General features: G+C 49.1%; 1 protein-coding gene and 1 long non-coding RNA gene across 5 annotated transcripts in view; one reads left to right on the top strand and one right to left on the bottom strand.

Annotated features, from left to right (window-relative positions):
• DNAJA4 (DnaJ heat shock protein family (Hsp40) member A4) overlaps positions 1-10,077 on the bottom strand; it is a 16,638-nt gene extending 6,561 nt beyond the window's left edge. The window contains exons 1-5 of one of the 3 annotated variants that reach the window (XM_060293942.2): positions 9,883-10,077; positions 9,356-9,494; positions 3,862-4,042; positions 1,812-1,916; positions 515-742 (exon numbers count right to left, since the gene is read on the bottom strand). In XM_060293942.2, coding sequence (XP_060149925.1) covers positions 515-742; positions 1,812-1,916; positions 3,862-4,042; positions 9,356-9,494; positions 9,883-9,953 — 724 coding nt within the window. In that variant the 5' untranslated portion in view covers positions 9,954-10,077. Of the gene's footprint in view, positions 1-514; positions 743-1,811; positions 1,917-3,861; positions 4,043-8,837; positions 9,134-9,355; positions 9,495-9,882 lie in introns of those variants that run through there. The other 2 variants (XM_030874863.2, XM_030874864.3) reach the window with 2 other exon arrangements.
• On the top strand, positions 9,580-16,865 carry LOC132596837 (uncharacterized). Of its 2 annotated transcripts, XR_011377234.1 has the most exons (5): positions 9,580-10,073; positions 10,647-10,843; positions 11,884-12,010; positions 12,408-13,177; positions 13,791-16,865. It is a non-coding gene; the product is annotated as an uncharacterized lncRNA (long non-coding RNA). The 2 variants fall into 2 exon arrangements; XR_009562924.2 differs by having other exon boundaries at positions 9,580-10,843.

Here is a 16,865-nt window from a genome sequence, read left to right as displayed (position 1 = left end):
CAACTAAGAGGGAAAAAGACCCTAAAATGATGGCCCCAGGCAAAATGAACAGCAGGAGGAAGGTGCTAGATTTGGGAGAATCTGCTGCAACCGAGGGGAAATGTGTGGAGAAAAGGGACATACAGCTGTGAAGACTTAGATAAGCTTTTACGGCCAATGAGCGACAAAAGCCATGAGGAATAACACTCCCAGTGACTCTAAAGTAATAGTTTGAGAAGGGCAAGAGAGGGCAATTAACCAAAATCAAGGTTAAGTGACTTCCAGGGCATTGGAAAACCTTACAAAGAAGTTTTGTAAGCAAGAAAACTTTGGCAGGTGACATGGATGGAAATAAAGCCAGGGAGGGTCAATGGAAGATGCCCTGGGAATTGGAAGAACTGACGGCACACTCTAACGGCATTTAAATACCACTTGTGCTGTGTCTCGTTTCCCCGATACCTAACCCTTGTGCCCCACAATCAGCACCTCAGATGCACGTCCACCAGCGTGGGGCGCTACTGCTGCACAGACTCACCTTTCTCCACATGCACCTCGATAATCTTCTTCTCTCGGATGACCTTGGCACCACTGCAGCTTTCACAGCGGTCCTTGGGGTTGATGCGCTCGCCCTGGCCCTTGCACTCGATGCACACGGTCTGGATCTGCTGCACCATGCCCGGCCCGATCTGCTGGATGTGAATCTGCATCCCTCGCCCCTTGCACACTGGGCACTTCTCCACAGATCCCTTCTTCCCACCAACGCCTGTGGGGAGACAGGAACAAGGCTGTGCTCTTCCCTTAGAAGCATCTCTGCTGGGTGCCACCAGAGAAGGATCATGAGCCATGAAATTGGACACTGGGGTTTGAATTCTGACTATTTACAATCATGAAAAGCCATGTGGAAGAGCCTGGATGATTCTAGCCAAGCAGACAATATCCAGATGTTAACATGTAAGCACAAACATTTGTGCGTTTGGCTATACCAAGATAAATTCATTGCTTTAACTTCACCAAATGTGAATGCCTACGTGTGACCAGTGGAGACTGGAGAAAACAGCCCTGTCCACGAGGGTGGCTACCCAGCCCAGCCACTTCTCTGCGGGACAATGTGTGACCAAGTCACCAGATCTGACTTTTCTTGAAAAATCAGATTTTTAAAAATTACGTTAATTACATTTACATTTAAATCAAGGACAGCAAACTATGGCCAGCTGACTGGTTTTGTAAATAAAGCTTTATTGGAAGGACAGGTATGTCATCTGCTTGTTTACGGTCTATGGCTCCTTTTTTTTTTTTTTGCGGTACGCGGGCCTCTTACTGTTGTGGCCTCTCCCGTTGCGGAGCGCAGGCTCAGCGGCCATGGCTCACGGGCCCAGCCGCTCCGTGGCATGTGGGATCTTCCCAGACCGGGGCACGAACCCATGTCCCCTGCATCGGCAGGCGGACTCTCAACCACTGCGCCACCAGGGAAGCCCAATCGCTCCTTTTGCGATAAGAGTTGAATAGTTATGACAGGGACTGCATGGCTCACGAAGCCCAGAAATACCTATCATCTGGCCCTTTACAGCAAAAGTCTGCCGACCCCTAGGTTGGGTCAACCATTCTTGGTTTTTATATTTTTAAAATAATTGTCAACATATTAAATAAATGTGCAGTCCAAATAAAAAATGTACAGGGCCAAATGAAATGGATTTGCCCCTCAGGCTACCTGTTTGCAATCTCTGACCTTCACATTTAAAAAGATAAATTATTTTTCTCTGAATTGTAAAACAGTAAGAATTGTTTCCAGATCTAAGGGACCAGAACTATGAGACTCATTCAGAAATTCTTACCTTCACATTTCTCACAAATTACATTTTTCTGGAGAGCCAATTTCTTTGTGACTCCGTTATATAAATCTTCAAGAGTTACAGACAACTGATGTACAACATTCTTGCCTTACCGAGGGAAAAAGAAGACCAATTAGTAATACTGTATTAAATATACCACTGTATTAAATACCACCCATATGACCTTTAGTGGTGTGAAGTCTCAAACTGTGCCTGTGTCATTCATTCCCTTCCCTGTGGGAAGCAATGCTTGCTTCTGTCACACCTGGCCCATCCTCTGGCCCTTTGCCAGTATGAGAACTAATACCCTTTCTAGCTATGAGCTAATTATTCAATCATTTATAGATGTCAAAGACTTTCATCTTTATTTGCTAAAACAAATCTGAGAATGAGAGATCAATGAGGAAACCCAAGGCAACGTTAACCAATGAGATTGGTTAACTAGGTTCTCCCCATGAAAGGAGCCCTCTCCTTATAGATGATGCACGAAGTCAGTCTCTGGACCTTTAACTGAAACTCTTCCTTGAACATAACGTCCTTTAATTTTTGAGCCCTTCTGTGTCTTGTGGCCAAGTGGGAACGCTTTCATCTGTGGAAATCTTGTCTGTGCATCCAGGACAGTGGGCCTTTCATCTTCAGGGTGGGAGTCTGTCTGCTCTGGCACCATACCAGCCTGCCAGGACCCACAGCATCAGGTCCCTCTCTGCTGCCCATAGGGCTCTCGAAGTCACCGAGATGATGTCCTTGTTTATTGGCTGTCAACTTTGAGAGATGACTTAATTAAGGGCGTGAAGTTGTTCATCTCAAGACAGTGAGAGAGCTAGGCAAGAGGATACCCAAGGTTTTAATCACATCCACACTGTCAATTATATGAGCAGGCAACATACCCAGAAAACAGGGTAAGGATTTTTCCCTAATAAACCCTTTGTGATTTTCAGCACACTGTATTCACAGAATTGACAGCCAAGCTTTTCAAAGCTCAAAGTCAATTATAATGTGAGAACAAGTACAGCCTTATTTTTCCAGGGGCCTCTTGTTGACCTCAAACCACCCTTCTTAAACCTCAATGCAGAGCTTATCTTGATTTCACCCAGGATTTTAATAAGCTTGGTTATCTATCTGGTTTTGAGGTCCAAAGCAGAGTATCAACCGTAAGCAGGACAGGGGAAGGGGGCTATTAGAGACCACTGGTAACAGAGGTGACAGTCCAGAGCCTGGCAGGAGGTAAGAGGTATAGAAAAATTAGGAAGAACAAACCCAGAACTCAAAAACGGGGGCCTGGGGCCATTTCACCAATAGCTAAGTCTCTCAATTCACCTCTGGGGATGAAGCTGCTAGTCCTAATGCATTCTGAAGAGACAGGCAAAGTAGTTTCTTTTACAAAGATGTTCAAACATCAAGGGGTAAATTTTGTTACCTAGAAAATCTCCTGAGCAGGCTGAGAATATGAGGCCACACTGCACATGGCAGAGCACCAGCCGGAAATAGAGCCCGCGGGCCCTGGCCCAAGTCAGGAGGCCTGGGAGAAAGCGTGCAGGAGGGGAGAAGAGCACTCTCGGCAGAGGTATCACTAATAACCACAGGAGGTGCCATTTATGTCCCTTAGGAACATAAACGGAACCTGACCCCAACAAAAGAGAAAAAGAGGGCAAGATGAACTTGAACTTCCTCCTTTCTCCTCACCGCCATTTGCTCCTTTTTTGTGTGTGTGTGTGGGGGGGGGGGGGGGGGGGCGGGGCACACCATTTGCAGGATCTTAGTTCCCTGACCAGGGACTGAACACAGGCCCCAGCAGTGAAAGCACCGAGTCCTAACCCCTGGATCACCAGGGAATTCCCCATTTGCTCCTTTATATGTGGTGTTGGGAAGGTGTCAGGCAATTAATTGCTAAATGCACTAAGAGATTCCAGGTAGACTAAACAAGCGATGAACTAAAGCTAATGATCCCCAAACATGACAACTACACCCTTTTAAGGCATGATCTGTCCTGATTCCAGCAACACGTACAATTTGGAAACTATAAAACTTGCTTAACGTCTTTCAAAGCAGTTACCTCTTCTCTCTCTAGCCATCCGTCCTCCGCCACCAAAGAACATGTCAAAGATGTCCATGGGGGAAGAGAAGCTGGGGCTGCCTGAGCCTCCTTCCTTAATTGCCTGCTCGCCGCCCTGGTCATAAATGTCCCTTTTCTTTGGATCTGAAAGCACTTCATATGCCTGGGATATGAGCTTAAACTTCAAAAGAAAAAAAGAGAGATTAAAAAGAGAAGGTTTGAGTTGTTCATGAAGCAAACCCACCATATAAATGCAATGACAGAGGGATTCTACACCCAACCCCCCAAACTAGCAGGTCTATATGTTATCTGAAACCTGACTTTTCCATTTAATCCCTTTGTAGAGTGGGATACATAGGGCAAACATTACTAAGGGATGAGAAGCAGGGCCACTGCAGAGAATAAGGATACAGAGCAGTAAGGAGGAGTTTCTCCCTCCTCAGGCCGCACCAGACAGGAAGAAGTAGAATGGAGCTAAGATACAGTGAGACCAGGCCAGGGCTTAACCTACAACTGGATAAAGCCCATGAGGGCTGCTTTCCAGCTCAGGAGGGCTGCTTTCCTAGGTTACTAGCATAAAATGCAACTACAGACATCCTGTGAGCATCCATCCGCATGCAGGCTGCAGACACTGTGAGCAAATCTGTCCTGATCTCCCCCCCAAAGTCCTGCCCCTCCCATAGTCTCCCCCATAGCTCACTTATTGGCAATTCCAAAACCTCATTTCCTCTCCCTCACATCTTATCTGTCAACAAGTCCTTCTGGTGCTACCTTCAAATGTCCATCTCCTGTACCCTAAGACAGAACACCCCATGTGTCACATGCCTGCCAAAAAGGTATCCTGGAATCCAACTGTAAGAAAAGAATCAGAAAACCCAAACTGAAGTATATTCTGCAAAACTAAAAGACAGGAAAACTAAACGCAGTGTGTGACCCTGGATTGGATCCTGGACTGGATCTTGCACTGGGGAAAAAATTGCTACAAAGGACACTGGAACAACTGGAAAAATGGGAATTTTTTTCTCAATGTTAGACTTCTTAAATTTGATAAATGTACTGTGATTATGTACAAGGATGTTGTTTTCCCAAGGATAAACATTTAGGGCTGAAAGGTTATGATGTATGCAACTTACCCTCAAAAGCTTTAGCAAATAATAATAATATAGGGAAAGCAAATGTGACGACCTATTTATAATCAGTGAAGGTACGTGAAAGAAAGGCAGGTGTTCATTGTACCACTCTCACCTTTTCTGCAGATATATGGAAGTTTTTAACATAAAATCAAAACACCACATAAAATATCCAAAATCCATCCCTTCTCACCACTACCACCACCACGCCCGCCCTGGAGGAGGACACCCTCCTTGGCCTGGATAGCCACAGTGACCTCCTCACTGGACTCCCATCTTCCGCCTTCACCTCAGCTTTCAGTCTGTTCTCTGCACAGCAGCCAGAACTTGCCAGCCAATCACGTCAGTCCTCTGCCCCAAGCCCTCCAAGGGGCCCGGCTCACTTGGAGTAAAAGCCAGTTCTTATTCTGGTCTACAAGCCCAAACTGACACCTTTGACTCCAGCTCCCCGCAATTCTGCTCGTGTGCCATTGGCCTCCTTGCTGTTCCCCAATACCAGAGCACTTACTGCTGGGATGGTGTCCCCACTGCAGTGTCAGCTCCATGAGGACAGGTGGTTAGGTCAGCTTTGTCCACTGCCATATCCCCAAACCTAGAACACTGTCTGGCCTGTAGAAGGTACCTGGTAAATACTTGTTATATGAATGGCTCAATTCTGGGAATTGAGAAATGAATAAGTGAGATAGGGTCTTCGCCCTCCAGGGGAATGGTTTAGGAAGAAAAAAAAAAATACAGAACATACAGGGAAAAAAAAGTACTTTGAATATACAAATATGGAAACTGACAGACACTAGGTTTTCTCTTGTACTACAGATCCCCGATAGAGATCTAATAAGTAACTAATAAATAATAAGTGATAGCTAATAAATAATAGCTAACAACTGGGTAATTTAAAAAACTGTCTTAGAGACATCAGAATCATACTCAAGGTAGTTAGGTCTTTTGGTGCGTTGATTCTCCCACCATTTCTGTAAAGAAGTAGGTATCGTTCACCACCACTCCTTTCCACAGAAGGAAAATAAGGTGTAGGGATTAGGTGCCCGGTAAGGAAGATCAGAAAACAACCAGGCCAGGCTGCCCCCAGGGAGTCTCTGGGCCTGTCTGTACTAGGTAAACATGCTTCAAGAGAATGTCCATTAGAAACACTCTGGATAATTGAAAGACTTTTGCACTTAACAGAACGGATGATTACTCTAAAAAGGAAAAGTAATGCCCCGTCACTTGGGGCATTCAACCAGAGGCCAGACCTCACAAAGGGGCGGGACTCCCACTACCCTGGGGGTGGGGGTGGGGTCTCAGCACTCCAGAGTCTAATTCAGTCCCTGCCTGACCCTCACCCATCTCACAATTGGAGACTAGTCCTCTGACCAGCTCACCTTTCAGACTGTAATAATGTGCCACAGTTCCTTTAATAAGATCATTACGCAGCTGGAAAAATGGCTTTGGAGACTATGGAGCAACTGGGGAAAGTATTTACTATAAAATATTCAGTGGTGAGGAAAAAAAAAAACCCTGTGTGCCAGGATGACCATGTACAATCACCCTGGAGAAAGCCTGGAAAGAAACACAGGGACAGCAGTTAGAGTGATGTGTACTTGGTGGGTTTTCCTCAATATTCTGAAATTTTCTGCACTGTTATGCTCTCTTTTATGATCTTTTAACTTAAAAATCTATTATTCAAACTAAAAGTTACAATAGGGCTTCCCTGGTGGCGCAGTGGTTGAGAGTGCGCCTGCCGATGCAGGTAACACGGGTTCGTGCCCTGATCCGGGAAGATACCACATGCCGCGCAGCGGCTGGGCCCGTGAGCCATGGCCGCTGAGCCTGCACGTCCGGAGCCTGTGCTCCGCAACTGGAGAGGCCACAGCAGTGAGAGGCCCGCGTACCGCAAGAAAAAAAAAAAAAAGTTACAGTAAAATTGGCCAAAAGACCAAACTCATCTCAAAAGCTGGCTGGGGTTAATAGCGAAGAACATGCCCCCTATCACGACCCCTGAAAGGGACTCGCTTACTGACCCGCTGCCCGTGTGTCTTTCAGAAAACCAGCTGCAGAAAAGTAGAGACTCCATACAGAACACCTGACAACAAACACCGACTGCCCAATGCTTAGCAACACAGGACAACAGGCCACAAAACAAAGACCAACACCATAATAGCCTTCTCAGTTGCCCTGGAGCAAGGGGGAACGGACTGGCTCAGTCTGTTTTTGAAGAGACATTAATAAAGTGACAAACTTGGGGGAAAAAAATTAAAAGGTTCCACCTATGAACAGATAAAGTGGACAAGAACTACACACAAACCTGCACAAAAAAGAAAAGGCCTACACAGTGTGCCCAGCCCACAGCAGGACCAAAAAGGAGGTATCTGGTGAGTGAATGAATGAATGAGTCCTCTCTAGGGAACTTTACAGCAGTTTCTATAAATTGTGTCCCCAGTCTCCTCAAACCCTTTCGTTTCTAGGGACTACAGGTAGCAAACAAGGAATCATAATTAAATGAGGATGAGGACTAGACCAGTGGTCCAGCCTATGGTCAGAGGTCGGAAGAAGTTTTAGCTGAGAACTAAATTAAAGGGTTTTATCCCCTTCATGGAAGGTGGGAAGGGAAAAGTATTCCTGGAACATCACAGAACCCCCCACCTCTAAGCTGAAAGGGACCCGCCAGACACTTCAGGAGCCTCACTTAAGTGACACTAATTCAGTATCTGGCTATAAATAAATATTAGTTTAAAACAAATCAACCACCTCTGCCCAGGCAGGTATATGCAGGGCAACACCTACAGAAATGTAGTACAGGTTAAGTCCAATTTAAAAAAAAGCTTCAGAACGCCAAGAGCAGACTCACTCCAATGGCACACAGCCATGACTTACTCTTGGAGAGTGCCTGAACTCACTCTTGGAGAGATCTGACCTGAACCAGGGTCAGAAGGCTTTCCCATGTGCCGCCTCTGAAACGTGAAATTAGAAGCCTGGGTGCGCTCTCCTTAAAGGCTACTCACAGAAACAGCCTACAAGTGAATTTAGGGAGCACATCTATGAATCACCAACACCACGTAGAAAGCCAGTGACTTTAAAAGCTACAGTAAGCCACCTAAATATAGATGAGAAAGAACACGAGTAACAGACAAATGGTCTTCCAGGAAAGCATTTTAAACTTGTGACAGCGACACTCGGCACCTGTGGCTAAATATAAATATCCTATCACTGTTGCCACCCAGCCAACCTTCTTTAGGCAGGTTTCTCCAGCTTGGAAAAGCTAACACAGACAGGTATTTTGATACTACAGTCGTTTCCACGAGTCTAATGCTAGACAGGTAATCTATGGCTTCAAAAGTGGCCCAGGTGTCACTGCTATCAGCTACCACAAAAGCCCCACCTCCCAAAAGCCATCTAGGATACCCCAAGTTTTATAAGAAAATGGCAAGAAGTCAAAGGAGGAGTGGGAAGGCCAACAAGCTTTCCCAAGGATCAATGCCTGATCTTTCTAATCACCTATTCTGGTGGGTAATGAGCTTCCTTGGGCATAAAAAACAGGTTGACTCTTTCTCTGTGAACTGGATGAAAAAGTTTAATTTAGGCCTCTATGATGCAGAGCATTTTTCAGCCTATTATTATTGGTACTTAGGATCCACTGCGGGTCATTTGTCACAGGAGACCTGTAATGTTCATATAAAATGATGTGTCAGGTTAAAGATCTCCATGTCCCTGTTTAATAAAGAAAAGGTGATTATTCAATATCTGACAACCGTGATCAGGCAGGAGACAGGCACACAGAACAAATCCAGTCGGCCATTCTCAAGAAGGACACCGGGTTTGTCCAAGGTACTAACTCAGATTAAAGAAACTCACCTCTAGGGCTTATGCATCAACAGGGAATATGAGCAAAAAATAATTCAACCCCGGTCGTCCCCAGCAAGTACACAACTTCTTCTGGTCGCGTGTGCCTCAGTTTCCCGGCTTGCTGGCTGCCTTTCCGACAGGAATGCCCGCAAACCCTAGGAGAACTGGGCCCCCACGTTTCAGTCCCGGCCCTCCCCGGCGTTCGGAGGGGCCCTTGTGGAGCGAAGGGAGGAATGAATGGGCTGCGCGGGGGCTCACGAGGGGTCCCGGCGCCTCGGGCCCCGGCACCAGCCCAGATGCCCAGCCCGGCGAGGCTGGGGCTCGGCGAAGCGCCCTCCAACTGACCGCGCCGCGCCCCCTCCGCCTCGGACCACCCCCAGCCCCGGCCCCGCGGCGTGGTGCGCGGCACCTGGCGACCGCCTCTCCAACAAACGCGGCTCGGATTCCCCGCAGCCTTCAATAATTCACAGCCCCCGAGCTCCGGGCTGAATAATTGACGGCGGGCCCCGCGCGAGCCCGGCCCGCACCTTCTCGCCCTCATCCGGGTTCTTGTCCGGGTGGTACTTGAGCGCCAGCTTCCGATAGGCCTTCTTGATCTCCTCCGGGGAGGCGCTGGGCTTCACCCCCAGGATGTCATAGTACTGGGTCTCCTTCACCATCTTTTCTCTGCGGGGCGGGGCGGGCAGGACGGTCAGCGCGCCCCGGACGCCCCAGCCGGGCCCCTGGCCCGCGCCCCCGCCGCCCGCCCGCGGGTCACGGTCACGGTCACGGCTGCTGCCGTTGCCGCCGCCGCCGCCGCCGCCGCCCGGGGCTCTCTCCCGCCTGCGCCGGGATACCCTCCTCTCTCAGCTCCGCCGCACTCGAGCCGCCGGCTCCTCCGCGGCGGGTTTTATTCGGCGCCGGCGGAAGGTTCCGCAAGGAGACAGTGACGCCACAAAGGCCCAGAACCTTCGCGGAGGTTCCGGCGGCGCCTGGAGCTGACTGGCTGGGGCGCTGCGGTGGGTTAGAGGCCCGGACCCCCGACGCCCCGGCCCGGCGCGACCTCCCGGCTCACCCGGTCGCCTGTTCCTCCGGCCTGCAGTCTGAGTACCCGGAGCTCCAGTTCTGACTGCCGCCCCGGGCCATGTTGGGGGTCTTGGAAGACGGCTTCGGAGTGGAGGGCGCCTTCCGACGGCCGCCCCGCCACGCCGGGGCCGTCCCTTTTCCCTTGCGTGGGTCCGTGGGTCCGGCTGGCTCGAAGATCAGGTGGCCTGGAGGGCAGCGTCGGCGGGAACCCTGCCCCGAGGGGTTGGACTGGGAGGGCTGCGCCCTGCTGTCCCCACCCGGCCTCTCCCTGGGGGTGTGGCCGCCCTCTGTTTGGTTATGTCCCGGATGCGCCCTGAGGCATGCCTCGGATTGTTGCGTTTTTGAGGGGTTTGGAGTGGGTAGGGGCCCTCTACTGTGCTGGAGTCGCATTTCCTGAGGCCATTTCCTGAAGCTGCTGGCGCCCCCCGGGGCATCATCAAGGCTGAGGTGAGCCTAAGCCTTCCAGATACGTACAGTGGTGCTTTGCTGGCTCCAGCTGTGGACGGTGCTCTCTCAACTGCCCATAACTGGGAACCCTTGACGTCCCCCAGATGTGGGGAGTGACGCCCGTTAGATGTGAGCAGTGACGTCCCCCAGGTCTCCCAAAGGTGGGCAGTGCCCCCTCCCCTCCAGAGCAGGCTCGTGGGCGCAGTGGGCGTGGGGGTGGGGTGGGAGAGCGGTTCTGGAGACTGCAGCAGGACCCTCACTGCCTGGTACAGTAACGGGTCCCTGACTTCCTTTTGCTGTGCCCAGCTCCCAGCAGGTGCCTGGTAGCAAGGATCACCACCCACTGCAGGAACGTGGGCGTGGGAAGCAGCACTATCAGAGAACTGCAGGCCTTCTTGCTCCAGCCCAGCCTTGACTTCTGCCGATGGTACACTGCCAGGGAGGGTTGGCCACTGCTCACCTGTCTGGGATCCCTTGGCCTCGTTTTGGGTCCTGTGGCTGAGGCAAGTACTATCCCCTCCTCCACGTGTTCAGTGGGGGTGAGAAATGACTTTTAACTTGCAAGAGAAAGTAAGCTGCTCATTTCTGTTCTTGGAGACATTGCTTTTTCCCTCTCAATTAGACCTCTGAAGAGCAGTAACCTTTGGCAGAGGTCAACAAACTTGGTTCCATCCCCAGATGTTATTAACTATATGAGCCTTAGCCTCTCTGAGCTTGTTTCCTCAGCAGCAGGACACGGTCATTGCCGCCTGCCTGCCTGCCTGCCTTCCTCACAGGGCTCTTGCAAGGATCACATGGGATGATCACTGTGAAGGCTTCTAGCACACAGTGATCATCCAAATCTCGAACCTGGCTGTTCATAGGGATCACCTGGGAGCTTCTAAAAATCCCAGTGTCCAGGCTGCACCCCAGTCCAATTGCACCAGCACTTCTGGGGGTGGAACCCAAGCATCAGTACTTTTAAAGGTCCCCAGGTGATTCCACTGAGCAGCCAGAGCTGAGAACCACTGCCCTGCACCACACATTTATCCAGACTCAATAGTCTGGACCGGTGACACTGGCAGGAAGGGCATTTGTGGGTGGTCAGAGCCTATAGGCATAGAATGGGCCTATGAACTCTGGAACCAGTGAGACCTAGGTTCCAGTTGCTACCTCTGGCTGCCTGACCTTGGGCAGGTGATTTAACCTTTCTGAGCCTTAGATTCCTCAACCTTTTTATGGGGAAAATATTAAGAGTATCTACCTCATAAGCGCCTGAAGCCCCTGGCTCATAGTCTCATCACACAATGATGCATTATATTCTTTTCACTTTTATCTAAGCTGAAGAAGCTGACAAAGATTCTCTCCTTTATGAAATTCTAGCCAGGCTCCTCTGAACCCTCTTCTCAACTAGGCCTCAGCCTTGGCCTGTAAAGACTTGAACAACCACTAGCATAGTTTCTAATAGCTCAAGGCTGCCTCCCTAAGGTGGCTCTAACACCGCCCCCCCCCCAAAGTGCCTGCCTGAGAAAAGGCTGCCAAAAATTTTTACTGTTTGTTCCAGCCAACACCTGAGGACACCTGAGGACAGAGCCTCTGTCTCCCAGTCTCTGTGAGAAAGTAGAATTCTAACTTCAATAATACCAGCTAGCAGACACCACTGGCCTAGTTGCATTTACACTTGACCTTTGGTAAGTTTTCATTTCTCTGACTCTACTGAGCCCCCAGGTGCCTCCCTCCCTTCTTCATTTTCACTTTAAAATACCCAGCTATTTCTGTCCAAATTAAAGTTGAGTTCAGTTCATGCTGGTCTCTTTTCCCTATTGCAATAGTTACTACTGATGAAAATCTCTCTTTACCACTTCAGCCAGCATCCAGATTTGTTTACGTTTGACAAAGCTCTGATGTTCTAGGACATTGTTTCCTCGAATTATGCATGGGAAGATTTGAGGCTGTGCACAGACGTTTCTTACTTTATCAGTTATGTGTTTGTTTTCATGGTTCACTTTTTCTGTATTGCAACCTTTATTGCAAGTGACATTGGTTTTCGAGTCACAGAAGGCAAGGTAAACTTTCATTTTTATTTAGGTTAAAAAAAGTAGATGGGGACTTCCCTGGATGCAGTGGTTAAGACTTCACCTTCATTGGAAGGCAGGGGGTGTGGCTTCAATCCCTGGTCGGGGAGCTAAGATCCACATGCCTCACAGCCAAAAAACCAAAACTAAAAAAGAAGCAAAAAACTAAAAATAGAACTACCATATGACCCAGCAATCCTACTACTGGGCACATACCCAGAGAAAACCATAATTCAAAAAGACACATGCGGGCTTCCCTGGTTGTGCAGTGGTTAAGAATCTGCCTGCGAATGCTGGTGGACACGGGTTCGAGCCCTGGTCTGGGAAGATCCCACATGCCGCGGAGCAACTAAGCCTGTGCACTGCAACTACTGAGCCTGCGCTCTAGAGCCCGCAAGCCACAACTACTGAGCCCACATGCCACAACTACTGAAGCCTGTGCACCTAGAGCCCGTGCTCTGGAACAAGACAAGCCACAGCAATGAGAAGCCTGCGCACCGCAACGAAGAGTAGCCCCCGCTCACCACAACTAGAGAAAGCCCATGTGCAGCAACGAAGACCCAATGCAGCCAAAAAAAAACAGACACATGCACCCCAGTGTTCATTGCAGCACTATTTACAATAGCCAGGTCATGGAAGCAACCTAAATGCCCATCGACAGACGAATAGATAAAGAAGATGTGGTACATATATACAATGGAATATTACTCAGCCATATAAAGGAACAAAGTTGGGTCATTTGTAGAGACATGGATGGACCTAGAGACTGTAATACAGAGTGAAGTAAGTCAGAGAAAAACAAATATCGTTTATTAACGTATATGTGTGGAATCTAGAAAAATGGTACAGATGAACCGGTTTGCAAGGCAGAAATAGCGACACAGATGTAGAGAACAAACATATGGACACCAAGGGGGGAAAGTTGGGGGGTGGGGGTGGGATGAACTGGGAGATTGGGGTTGACATATATACACTAATATGTTTAAAATAGATAACTAATAAGAACCTGCTGTATAAAAAAATAAAAACAAATGAACAAAAGGTATGTGTATAGGCACTTCCCTGGTGGCGCAGTGGTTAAGAATCCTCCTGCCAACCAGGCCGCAGCACAGCCGGGGCTGCCGCTCGCAGTAATCACTATTTTTTTTTTTTAATAATCACTATTGATATGAAAGCTTTATTTAGCCTTCATCTGCACCCTCCTAGTGGATAAGGTTTTGCCACATTTTACTAGTGAGGTTGAGAGATGTATCATTTGTTTGTTGTTCTGTCCCCTCCCCCAGTATTAAACTGAAATTTGTGATTTGTTTAAACTCTGGGTGAACCATAGCTTAGTTTGCATGTCCAGCTAATTTGTTTCTATATGTTTGTTTGATTCTCTTTCTCCTTCTCTCAGGGCTTTTACAAATATATATATATGGATCTTCTGAGAAGGTTTTTGAGGTGCACATTTCTCTCTTTTGTTTTTCTCTTGATTTATGGACACGATGCTGAGATTCAATCACTACATGAAACTCCCAGCTGTGAAAACAAAACAAAAAACCCAAAGGGCTGTTTTTTCCACCAGCCCTGGGGAAGCTATGTGACGGTCGGAGGCCGGTTTCAGAAAGTTTCACCATTCTTTCCACCCTCTGTTCCTCTCTCTCCTCCAGAAGGAAGTTGATCCTAGTGATTTCAGCCCATGCGTTAAGCAGGAAACAATAATAAACGTGTAGAATTCATATTTTTCTAAAGGGAACTTAAAAACTCCCGCTGCGTTATGTACAAAACTGGTTTATGCCACATGAACACAGAATCCCAAGTTCGGTTTGGGTACTTTTCGTTCCGCTTTGCGTTCAGTTGTATAGTACTTCCAAGTTCAAAATGAGAAGAAAAAGCTGTTCTGTATCAAACCATCTAAGCAATAAATGTTATATTTTAAAGATGGAAAAAAAAATCTGCCTACCAATGCAGGGGACGCAGGTTCGAGCCTGGTCTGGGAAGATTCCACATGCCGCGGAGCAGCTAAGCCCGTGTGCTGCAACTACTGAGCCTGAGCTGTAGAGCCCACGAACCACAACTACTGAGCCCACGTGCCACAACTACTGAAGCCCGTGCGCCTACAGCCCGTGCTCCGGAACAAGAGAAGCCACTGCGATGAGAAGCCCACGCACCGCAACGAAGAGTAGCCCCCGCTCGCCGCAACTAGGGAAAGCCTGCGCGCAGCAACGAAGACCCAGTGCAGCCAACAATAAAATAAAGTTTAAAAAATAAGTAGATAAATATGTAAGGTAAGCAATATAAGTATATGATAGTACAGGTGACACAAGGATAAAGCAAAAATGACGGTACTTGGGAATTAGGGAAATGCTGATCCAATTCCACACCCCTCACTTTACAGCTGAGGAGACTTCTACACAAAGAGGCAAAACTAAAAGTCATAGGTTGGGCATTTTCCCTGAATCCCAGTACCAGACTCCCCGTGTGACCCTGGGTGGGAGGAGAGTCAAAGCAAGCACAGAAATAGCTCTTGCAAAGGCAGCCTAGGACAGGTTCTCCATGGAGTCTACTGAAGAGGGAGAGCCGCCTGTGATTGGGGAAGGGGTCTGGAAGGACTTCCAGGGGGAGGGTATGTGCCCTAAACCAGGCAGTGAGAGCTACCTGGGGCAGAGGTGGGAGGGAGGGGTGTCCTGCTTGAAGGGACAGCAGAATAAAGGCAGAGAGCACAGTGCTGGCATGGATGAAGGCTCTGAATTGGGAGAGAAGTGGAGATAGGTACAGCAGAGCCCGGAATGCCTCAGGGAGGAGTTTGTTCCTCCTCTGATGGCCCCTGGGAGCCACTGAAGGTCTCAGAGCAGGAGCAGCCTTCTGGGAGGAATAACCAGGGGCTGGGAGAGGTCTGAGCTGGGCGTGCAGATGTGAGAGCCCCCTCCAAAGAGGGGCCAAGGGGTTGACAGGCTGGCCTAGAGGGAGAGTGTAGAGAGAGGAAGAAGGTAGCAAGGAGAAGCTACGGGGAACACCTGCCTTTAGGAAGTAGGAGGAGGAAGAACAGCCATCAGAGAGGCAAGAGAAGCAGGAATGTAGAGAGGAGCCCAAACCATGAGAGGCTAGGGTGGTGAAAGGAGCAGAGGGCCAGTGCCCAGGCGGCACCCAGGCCGGGAACGGTGGAGCTGGTGCTTGCGGGGCGCAGGGGGTTGTCACAGGGTTTCTCCAATGGGAGGATGTTAATTTGTTGGCCCCTAAAATAGCAGTTGTCACTCCAGGCCACTGTTTGACTATCCCTAAGGACTTCTGCTTGGAGAGGCCCTGCCTCTCACTGGCTGTGCAACTTTGGGCAAATTACCTCTCCCTGAACCTCAATTCCCACCTCTGTAAAACGGGGATAAGAACAGCAACTTCATGGGCTTATTGTACAGATTAATGGGGACGGTATTAGCCTGTGCCTGGCAGAGAGCCAGTGCTCTCAGATGGAATTTCTTGGTTGTACCACCGCAGAGGGTCGGTGTGCACGTGCTAAGTGCTGGCTCTGTGCTGGGCACTGGCAGTACAGTGCTGCGTGCAGGCCGAGTCTGCCCTGGAGGAGCTCACAGTCTGGCCAGGCTTGAGCACCTGAATCTCGGCACTCTGGGGAACCCCCAGCGTGGGCCCATTTTGCCAGCACTCCAGCCCCTGGAGTTTTTCCAAGAACTTGTACTGAAATAGTTATCCACAGCCACCTTGCTTTGACAAAACCCAAGGTTCTGTGATGTTTCTGTGGGTGAGGGCATGGTCTCTGAGAGCCCGCTTCCCCCCTGGAGCTCAGCCTTCATCCAGAGCGGCTGCTCCCAGAGGTCGGGGGTGCCTCTCATTGGGGGAGAAAGAACTAAGAAAGTGAGGGAGTGGTCATCCTGCTGCATATCTGTACTTTACAGACAAAGTTCCCATCAGGGCACCCCTCTCATGAGGTCACAGAGTCTAGAGATAGGACATGGATCCGTCCTTTCAGCATGTCAGGAAAGCACCTTCTGCATCCCAGCACTGTGGGAGGCTTGGGAGCACATCTGGGAACCGACAGAGCCTACACGGGCCAGCGGGGAAATAAACCTCTAACTCCGCATTTTGATGAGAGCCACAGAGGAAGAGTATTCATTCTCTTGAGTTCTGGGTGGTCAGGGAGGTCGTGTGTGTGTGTGTTGTGATGTTCACGTTGAGACCTAGAGGTTGAGAAGGAGGCTTCTCTGCAGGGCCTGCGGTAGAGTTCCAGGCCCAGGCAGCAGCACAGGTGAAGGCCCTGATACGTGTAAGACCTTGACCTCTTCAAAGAACCAGTGTTTCTGGAACAGAGTTGGAGTGGGGTGTGGACCACTGGGCAGAGTTGGATTCTAAGAGTTGAAGCCCCCAAAGGGCTTGAAGTGGTGCACTTTAAGAAATTGTTGTATATTTATTCAATAATATTTATTGTTTTCCTTTATTTCAGCAAAATCGCTATATTATTATAAACAGTCTCATTGCA

The sequence above is a fragment of the Globicephala melas genome, chromosome 2 (genome assembly GCF_963455315.2).
Source record: "Globicephala melas chromosome 2, mGloMel1.2, whole genome shotgun sequence".
NCBI lineage: Eukaryota > Metazoa > Chordata > Mammalia > Artiodactyla > Delphinidae > Globicephala > Globicephala melas.
The sequence above is the reverse complement of the archived record's forward strand: the minus strand, read 5'-3'. Positions and strand labels throughout refer to the sequence as shown.